The sequence below is a fragment of the Eleutherodactylus coqui genome, chromosome 13, assembly GCF_035609145.1.
Source record: "Eleutherodactylus coqui strain aEleCoq1 chromosome 13, aEleCoq1.hap1, whole genome shotgun sequence".
NCBI lineage: Eukaryota > Metazoa > Chordata > Amphibia > Anura > Eleutherodactylidae > Eleutherodactylus > Eleutherodactylus coqui.
In genome coordinates, this window is record NC_089849.1 from 38,149,277 (window position 1) to 38,160,136 (window position 10,860).

The 10,860-nt window shown below is 42.5% G+C and overlaps 1 protein-coding gene across 1 annotated transcript; it reads left to right on the forward strand.

Moving 5' to 3' along the window:
• Positions 1-6,689: 6,689 nt before the first annotated feature.
• Positions 6,690-9,756, forward strand: LOC136587355 (uncharacterized). Its single transcript, XM_066585925.1, has 3 exons — positions 6,690-7,078; positions 7,165-8,671; positions 9,718-9,756. The coding sequence occupies exons 1-3, from the start codon at positions 6,690-6,692 to the stop codon at positions 9,754-9,756; spliced, it is 1,935 nt and encodes a 644-aa protein (XP_066442022.1).
• Positions 9,757-10,860: the final 1,104 nt, after the last annotated feature.

The window sequence follows — 10,860 nt, forward strand, 5'->3', positions numbered from 1 at the left end:
GCCTTGGGTATGTGGGTGAAACCACTATGGAGGTGAGATCACGTATGGTGAAGCACAAGAGTACAATTCGGACGGAAAATCTACAATTACCTGTATCGCGACATTTTTTGGAGGCTAAACACAACATCAGCCAGTTCAAATTTAGGGTCATTGATCATGTCCCCGTACTTCCACGGGGGGGTGATAGAGAATTTTTATTAAAAAAGCGTGAGTTAAAATGGATATACGAGTTGGACACCATGCACCCAAAAGGGCTTAATCAGGAGTACATTTTTCAGCCGTTCCTGTAAATCTTGTTACACACATCAGTATATGAATTGTACATATGTTTTATTAATGAATTTTTTATGGGTATATGTGTAATTGTATTCTTTTTGTTTTGTTTACACAGGTTGTTGGTCTCTCGCTGGTTCCCTCGCCACACGTCTGAGATATGACGGTCCATTACTTCATCATCTTGAAGAAAAAATATAGATGCATGCATAGTGATGTATAGTATCAATAAAATCACAATTTGACTAGGCAGTTAACAGTTGGTGTTCTGTTCTTTTTTATTGGTTTATACAATGGGTTAACATTGGACTATTCATACTCTATGGGTGAGAATGTATATTATTAGATAAGATAGCCTTCGTCAACGTGAATAGACCTGGAAGGGATGACTTTCTAGATGAATATGGGGACATTACTTGATAATACCAGTAGGTTGTTGATATACCCCTTTTTATTAGATATAGAACATCACAGTAATGATAAAAGGTCATCTATATTATATTGGATAGATATATTCTCCCTGCGATAGGTATGATGGAGAAAGAATTTACTTACTCTTTATCCTCATATTTATCCATCTGATATGTGACATTAATAGATATATACATCGGGGTCCTCTCAGTAGATGCTGCAGGTTATGCGGTATGCGGTCAGTGTCAGTTGTGGTAACGCATGATCGGCGATCCTGACACTCTGCATTGCATCACTACGGGTGACCAATGCACTGAGGAGGTATCCGAGTAGATAATATAATATATAGGTGGAATGCGGAAGTAAGGTTGTGGCGCGGTGATGGGACCGAGTATCGGCCTCTGTGATGACAGATGACCGGCGCATGCGCAGACGCACTATCAGTGCGGTTTGCCCATTTCTGACGTGGTCGCTGGGCCCGACGACCGGCGCATGCGCAGACGCACCTTTAGTGCGGTTTGCCCATTTCTGACATGGCCGCTGTGCCCTACTGTGGCTTAGAGCGTGTTCTCGCGATAGTTGTAGCTCGGCACATGCACAGAGGGTGCGGTTCAACTTAGATGGACGCACCAATGTGTGAGGAGGTCAACTAAAGATGACATCATCAACGATGCGCCGGATAACAGCTGAGACGTGTGGAGAGAGGTAATCAGTGATGAGACACTCCTGTGCATGTTTGTATGTCATTGGTTAATGGTGTTCACATTTCCTATATATATGGTGCACTTTGTATGATATGTATTGGCTTGAGGAAGGTCTATTACGACCGAAACGTTGCCGTAATTTTTGTAATGGGGAAATAAATCTTGTATTTTTCTACATTGCTGAATGCTGCCAGTCACTATTTCCTTATTCCTGACTGCACCCTTGGAGCCTCTCTGGTTTAGGCTTCCTGACTGGCTTTTGCACACTGTTTTGCCTGGCTCTATGTGAGGATATATGCTGTGCTGCTGGGAACCTCTTTTTTCTACTCAGTGATATCTACAAACCAGATCCAGCTTGCACCTGATACAGGCACAAAATGGAAAAATACCCGGACTCTGATAGACCAGGTAAGCCTGTTATTTTTTCGTATTCGGATGTGGATGTTAACAAGATTATTGCAGGAGCTACACGCAAGAATAGCTATCTAGAAATGCCAACAGTGGATATGTTACTACGGAAGTGGGAGATGGAAAATAAAAAGAACATCTCCCTATCTTTGCACATGTCCACACTATGTGAATATTTTAAGGTAAAACGCATTCCGAGAGGGCTACGCCCACATGTGCGCCCGACCTTAATGGCAGATAACAAGACATTTTGTTCAAAATTTGAAGGCATAGTGAATAAATTTTCGTTTGATATGATTGTCTTGAATGTTGAGTTCTTACAGTTGGAGATTGCTGAGAGTACAGCTCGCATATCCTCCTTGGAAAAGAATATTCTAGAGATCTTGACACCAGAGGACTGGAATAAACATAAGGAGAAAAAAACAACATATCTCAAACGACATCAGGAGGAATTGGAGAGTATAAAAAAAACCAAGTGGTTTAGGGATGTCGACGATTATGCTTATGGTCGTGTATTTTGTTGGCAGACATCAAAGAATAAAGTCACAGATCCCTTTGAATCGAATACCAAACAAAGACGACAACGACGCCGTCAACCCAGGAATAGAAACCAATTTGGGTTCTCATCTCGTGGTTCGATTTCAACGGATGATTCGGCCAAGAATGATCATGTGGGTGCCTCCACATCCTCTTCTTCTTTTTTAGGCCGTGGCAATCCAAACAGGATGAAGAGAAAAGAGGGACCTTCCGGTGCCGCCGAGGCGGACGAAAACATCACAGGGCATACAAGAGATCCCGACGGGGTGATGACCCGATCCACGAAACGACCACCGCTGATGGACTTCAGGAAATAGTGGATGTTGGAGCTTGTGAACCTACCAGTGACGGTATTGTAATCAACATTTCTTCCAGGGTATTGACATCAGATGAGACGACTGTATTGGGCAAGGGTCTATCATTTTGCTGTGTAACTTCTATGAATTGGTTTGATCTTAATCTTGATGTACAGCGTTTATTCAGAAATTTAAGGCTTAAAAATCAATTTTCCTCACAACCATCACGTACGGTTGCACAGACCACTACACCGGGGTCTTTTTCCCTGGTTGGAACTGGTCTTCGCAACAAAAGTACGTATCAACCACCTACATCAAATCCTCAAATTGAAGTATTTGCTAAATTAGTATTAAAAGATATTGAAAAACTGAGATCCAAAACATTGGGTAACAAGAGGAGGCTTAAGAATAACCTTAATATGAGGGAAAGGAAAGCCCTCAATTCTCTTGCGCAGGATGATGCGATTGTGGTTAAACCAGCCGATAAGGGTGGAGCAATAGTCGTGATGGATACCAGTATGTACACAACAGAAGTGTTCAGACAATTAAATGATGAAAAGGTTTATGAAAAATTGCGATCGGACCCTACCATACGGTTTCAATTACAATTAAGGGGAATGTTGAATGAGGCACTATGGGCAGGTTTGATCGATAAAAAGCTGTTGAAATTCCTTGATATCCAGCACCCCATTGTTCCCACTTTATACACCCTCCCAAAGGTCCACAAGGATCCCCAGAATCCCCCTGGGAGACCGATTGTTTCAGGCAGAAACTCACTCTTCTGCAATATCGCACGATTTTTGGACAAGGTCCTGAGGCGTTTTGCAGATGAGGCGGATTCACACATCAGGGATACATCTGACTTTTTGAAAAAAATTGCATCGTTTGATATGACCGAAGATGTTATTCTGGTCACCTTTGATGTGACTGCGCTATACACTTCTATCAGTCACGATAAAGGGATAGATGCCGTCAGACAATTTCTGATGGCATCGGATATGTCCTCTGAGTGCATGCAGTTTGCCCTGTCGCTGCTGGAGTACATCCTCCGCAACAATTATTTTTTGTTTGGGGGGGTGTACTACAGACAGCGACGGGGCACTGCTATGGGCTCTAATGTGGCGCCAACATACGCCAACATTTTTGTGCGCCAATTTGAGGAGAAGTATATCTATACCTCCATATATGCGGCGTCGTTGGTGTACTGGGGTCGGTACATCGACGACGTGTTTGCTTTATGGAAGGGTTCGCTCCAAACATTACAGGAATTCCATACCTTTTTAAACGCTATTTACCCAGAACTTCAGTTCACTATGTCTTACTCTATTGTGGAAATCCAATTTCTTGACGTTTTGATTAAAAGACAAGGAATGGGATTGGTAACGGATCTTTACACAAAAAAGACAGATCGGAACAGTTTATTGCTCTATAGTAGCAACCATCCGGTCGCCATGAAGGACTCACTACCATGGAGTCAACTTTTACGAGTGCGAAGAATATCACACGATCAAACCATTGATTTAAGATTGGATGAGATGTGTAGGAGGTTCCTAGATAGGGGATACCCTGCACCAATCATCACAAAAGCTGCCATACGAGCTAGGGCAATACCACAACAAGATCTTTTGACACCTAAATTAAAGAAACAGACAATGGACAGGATTCCGTTTGTCAGTACCTTTAATAGTCTTAGTGGAACCGTTGGTAACATTATCAAAAAACATTGGCCACTGCTGACATTAGATGGGGCTGTAATACCTGAATTTAAAAATAAGCCTATAAATGCATATAGAAGAGGTAGAAACATAGGTGACCAACTGGTCCACTCACACTTTGCTTCACACAAATCAGCCGTCCAGAGTTTCTTTAAACCCCCTAGGAAGGGGAACTTCCCATGCCTTGCCTGTAGTTGTTGTAACAATTTGGTGAGGGGTGACGAATTTCGGCATCCTCTCAGGGGCAATAGGTACAAGATACAGGGGAGATATACTTGTGCTTCACCATACGTGATCTACCTCATCACCTGCCCATGTGGCCTTGGGTATGTGGGTGAAACCACTATGGAGGTGAGATCACGTATGGTGAAGCACAAGAGTACAATTCGGACGGAAAATCTACAATTACCTGTATCGCGACATTTTTTGGAGGCTAAACACAACATCAGCCAGTTCAAATTTAGGGTCATTGATCATGTCCCCGTACTTCCACGGGGGGGTGATAGAGAATTTTTATTAAAAAAGCGTGAGTTAAAATGGATATACGAGTTGGACACCATGCACCCAAAAGGGCTTAATCAGGAGTACATTTTTCAGCCGTTCCTGTAAATCTTGTTACACACATCAGTATATGAATTGTACATATGTTTTATTAATGAATTTTTTATGGGTATATGTGTAATTGTATTCTTTTTGTTTTGTTTACACAGGTTGTTGGTCTCTCGCTGGTTCCCTCGCCACACGTCTGAGATATGACGGTCCATTACTTCATCATCTTGAAGAAAAAATATAGATGCATGCATAGTGATGTATAGTATCAATAAAATCACAATTTGACTAGGCAGTTAACAGTTGGTGTTCTGTTCTTTTTTATTGGTTTATACAATGGGTTAACATTGGACTATTCATACTCTATGGGTGAGAATGTATATTATTAGATAAGATAGCCTTCGTCAACGTGAATAGACCTGGAAGGGATGACTTTCTAGATGAATATGGGGACATTACTTGATAATACCAGTAGGTTGTTGATATACCCCTTTTTATTAGATATAGAACATCACAGTAATGATAAAAGGTCATCTATATTATATTGGATAGATATATTCTCCCTGCGATAGGTATGATGGAGAAAGAATTTACTTACTCTTTATCCTCATATTTATCCATCTGATATGTGACATTAATAGATATATACATCGGGGTCCTCTCAGTAGATGCTGCAGGTTATGCGGTATGCGGTCAGTGTCAGTTGTGGTAACGCATGATCGGCGATCCTGACACTCTGCATTGCATCACTACGGGTGACCAATGCACTGAGGAGGTATCCGAGTAGATAATATAATATATAGGTGGAATGCGGAAGTAAGGTTGTGGCGCGGTGATGGGACCGAGTATCGGCCTCTGTGATGACAGATGACCGGCGCATGCGCAGACGCACTATCAGTGCGGTTTGCCCATTTCTGACGTGGTCGCTGGGCCCGACGACCGGCGCATGCGCAGACGCACCTTTAGTGCGGTTTGCCCATTTCTGACATGGCCGCTGTGCCCTACTGTGGCTTAGAGCGTGTTCTCGCGATAGTTGTAGCTCGGCACATGCACAGAGGGTGCGGTTCAACTTAGATGGACGCACCAATGTGTGAGGAGGTCAACTAAAGATGACATCATCAACGATGCGCCGGATAACAGCTGAGACGTGTGGAGAGAGGTAATCAGTGATGAGACACTCCTGTGCATGTTTGTATGTCATTGGTTAATGGTGTTCACATTTCCTATATATATGGTGCACTTTGTATGATATGTATTGGCTTGAGGAAGGTCTATTACGACCGAAACGTTGCCGTAATTTTTGTAATGGGGAAATAAATCTTGTATTTTTCTACATTGCTGAATGCTGCCAGTCACTATTTCCTTATTCCTGACTGCACCCTTGGAGCCTCTCTGGTTTAGGCTTCCTGACTGGCTTTTGCACACTGTTTTGCCTGGCTCTATGTGAGGATATATGCTGTGCTGCTGGGAACCTCTTTTTTCTACTCAGTGATATCTACAAACCAGATCCAGCTTGCACCTGATACAGGCACAAAATGGAAAAATACCCGGACTCTGATAGACCAGGTAAGCCTGTTATTTTTTCGTATTCGGATGTGGATGTTAACAAGATTATTGCAGGAGCTACACGCAAGAATAGCTATCTAGAAATGCCAACAGTGGATATGTTACTACGGAAGTGGGAGATGGAAAATAAAAAGAACATCTCCCTATCTTTGCACATGTCCACACTATGTGAATATTTTAAGGTAAAACGCATTCCGAGAGGGCTACGCCCACATGTGCGCCCGACCTTAATGGCAGATAACAAGACATTTTGTTCAAAATTTGAAGGCATAGTGAATAAATTTTCGTTTGATATGATTGTCTTGAATGTTGAGTTCTTACAGTTGGAGATTGCTGAGAGTACAGCTCGCATATCCTCCTTGGAAAAGAATATTCTAGAGATCTTGACACCAGAGGACTGGAATAAACATAAGGAGAAAAAAACAACATATCTCAAACGACATCAGGAGGAATTGGAGAGTATAAAAAAAACCAAGTGGTTTAGGGATGTCGACGATTATGCTTATGGTCGTGTATTTTGTTGGCAGACATCAAAGAATAAAGTCACAGATCCCTTTGAATCGAATACCAAACAAAGACGACAACGACGCCGTCAACCCAGGAATAGAAACCAATTTGGGTTCTCATCTCGTGGTTCGATTTCAACGGATGATTCGGCCAAGAATGATCATGTGGGTGCCTCCACATCCTCTTCTTCTTTTTTAGGCCGTGGCAATCCAAACAGGATGAAGAGAAAAGAGGGACCTTCCGGTGCCGCCGAGGCGGACGAAAACATCACAGGGCATACAAGAGATCCCGACGGGGTGATGACCCGATCCACGAAACGACCACCGCTGATGGACTTCAGGAAATAGTGGATGTTGGAGCTTGTGAACCTACCAGTGACGGTATTGTAATCAACATTTCTTCCAGGGTATTGACATCAGATGAGACGACTGTATTGGGCAAGGGTCTATCATTTTGCTGTGTAACTTCTATGAATTGGTTTGATCTTAATCTTGATGTACAGCGTTTATTCAGAAATTTAAGGCTTAAAAATCAATTTTCCTCACAACCATCACGTACGGTTGCACAGACCACTACACCGGGGTCTTTTTCCCTGGTTGGAACTGGTCTTCGCAACAAAAGTACGTATCAACCACCTACATCAAATCCTCAAATTGAAGTATTTGCTAAATTAGTATTAAAAGATATTGAAAAACTGAGATCCAAAACATTGGGTAACAAGAGGAGGCTTAAGAATAACCTTAATATGAGGGAAAGGAAAGCCCTCAATTCTCTTGCGCAGGATGATGCGATTGTGGTTAAACCAGCCGATAAGGGTGGAGCAATAGTCGTGATGGATACCAGTATGTACACAACAGAAGTGTTCAGACAATTAAATGATGAAAAGGTTTATGAAAAATTGCGATCGGACCCTACCATACGGTTTCAATTACAATTAAGGGGAATGTTGAATGAGGCACTATGGGCAGGTTTGATCGATAAAAAGCTGTTGAAATTCCTTGATATCCAGCACCCCATTGTTCCCACTTTATACACCCTCCCAAAGGTCCACAAGGATCCCCAGAATCCCCCTGGGAGACCGATTGTTTCAGGCAGAAACTCACTCTTCTGCAATATCGCACGATTTTTGGACAAGGTCCTGAGGCGTTTTGCAGATGAGGCGGATTCACACATCAGGGATACATCTGACTTTTTGAAAAAAATTGCATCGTTTGATATGACCGAAGATGTTATTCTGGTCACCTTTGATGTGACTGCGCTATACACTTCTATCAGTCACGATAAAGGGATAGATGCCGTCAGACAATTTCTGATGGCATCGGATATGTCCTCTGAGTGCATGCAGTTTGCCCTGTCGCTGCTGGAGTACATCCTCCGCAACAATTATTTTTTGTTTGGGGGGGTGTACTACAGACAGCGACGGGGCACTGCTATGGGCTCTAATGTGGCGCCAACATACGCCAACATTTTTGTGCGCCAATTTGAGGAGAAGTATATCTATACCTCCATATATGCGGCGTCGTTGGTGTACTGGGGTCGGTACATCGACGACGTGTTTGCTTTATGGAAGGGTTCGCTCCAAACATTACAGGAATTCCATACCTTTTTAAACGCTATTTACCCAGAACTTCAGTTCACTATGTCTTACTCTATTGTGGAAATCCAATTTCTTGACGTTTTGATTAAAAGACAAGGAATGGGATTGGTAACGGATCTTTACACAAAAAAGACAGATCGGAACAGTTTATTGCTCTATAGTAGCAACCATCCGGTCGCCATGAAGGACTCACTACCATGGAGTCAACTTTTACGAGTGCGAAGAATATCACACGATCAAACCATTGATTTAAGATTGGATGAGATGTGTAGGAGGTTCCTAGATAGGGGATACCCTGCACCAATCATCACAAAAGCTGCCATACGAGCTAGGGCAATACCACAACAAGATCTTTTGACACCTAAATTAAAGAAACAGACAATGGACAGGATTCCGTTTGTCAGTACCTTTAATAGTCTTAGTGGAACCGTTGGTAACATTATCAAAAAACATTGGCCACTGCTGACATTAGATGGGGCTGTAATACCTGAATTTAAAAATAAGCCTATAAATGCATATAGAAGAGGTAGAAACATAGGTGACCAACTGGTCCACTCACACTTTGCTTCACACAAATCAGCCGTCCAGAGTTTCTTTAAACCCCCTAGGAAGGGGAACTTCCCATGCCTTGCCTGTAGTTGTTGTAACAATTTGGTGAGGGGTGACGAATTTCGGCATCCTCTCAGGGGCAATAGGTACAAGATACAGGGGAGATATACTTGTGCTTCACCATACGTGATCTACCTCATCACCTGCCCATGTGGCCTTGGGTATGTGGGTGAAACCACTATGGAGGTGAGATCACGTATGGTGAAGCACAAGAGTACAATTCGGACGGAAAATCTACAATTACCTGTATCGCGACATTTTTTGGAGGCTAAACACAACATCAGCCAGTTCAAATTTAGGGTCATTGATCATGTCCCCGTACTTCCACGGGGGGGTGATAGAGAATTTTTATTAAAAAAGCGTGAGTTAAAATGGATATACGAGTTGGACACCATGCACCCAAAAGGGCTTAATCAGGAGTACATTTTTCAGCCGTTCCTGTAAATCTTGTTACACACATCAGTATATGAATTGTACATATGTTTTATTAATGAATTTTTTATGGGTATATGTGTAATTGTATTCTTTTTGTTTTGTTTACACAGGTTGTTGGTCTCTCGCTGGTTCCCTCGCCACACGTCTGAGATATGACGGTCCATTACTTCATCATCTTGAAGAAAAAATATAGATGCATGCATAGTGATGTATAGTATCAATAAAATCACAATTTGACTAGGCAGTTAACAGTTGGTGTTCTGTTCTTTTTTATTGGTTTATACAATGGGTTAACATTGGACTATTCATACTCTATGGGTGAGAATGTATATTATTAGATAAGATAGCCTTCGTCAACGTGAATAGACCTGGAAGGGATGACTTTCTAGATGAATATGGGGACATTACTTGATAATACCAGTAGGTTGTTGATATACCCCTTTTTATTAGATATAGAACATCACAGTAATGATAAAAGGTCATCTATATTATATTGGATAGATATATTCTCCCTGCGATAGGTATGATGGAGAAAGAATTTACTTACTCTTTATCCTCATATTTATCCATCTGATATGTGACATTAATAGATATATACATCGGGGTCCTCTCAGTAGATGCTGCAGGTTATGCGGTATGCGGTCAGTGTCAGTTGTGGTAACGCATGATCGGCGATCCTGACACTCTGCATTGCATCACTACGGGTGACCAATGCACTGAGGAGGTATCCGAGTAGATAATATAATATATAGGTGGAATGCGGAAGTAAGGTTGTGGCGCGGTGATGGGACCGAGTATCGGCCTCTGTGATGACAGATGACCGGCGCATGCGCAGACGCACTATCAGTGCGGTTTGCCCATTTCTGACGTGGTCGCTGGGCCCGACGACCGGCGCATGCGCAGACGCACCTTTAGTGCGGTTTGCCCATTTCTGACATGGCCGCTGTGCCCTACTGTGGCTTAGAGCGTGTTCTCGCGATAGTTGTAGCTCGGCACATGCACAGAGGGTGCGGTTCAACTTAGATGGACGCACCAATGTGTGAGGAGGTCAACTAAAGATGACATCATCAACGATGCGCCGGATAACAGCTGAGACGTGTGGAGAGAGGTAATCAGTGATGAGACACTCCTGTGCATGTTTGTATGTCATTGGTTAATGGTGTTCACATTTCCTATATATATGGTGCACTTTGTATGATATGTATTGGCTTGAGGAAGGTCTATTACGACCGAAACGTTGCCGTAATTTTTGT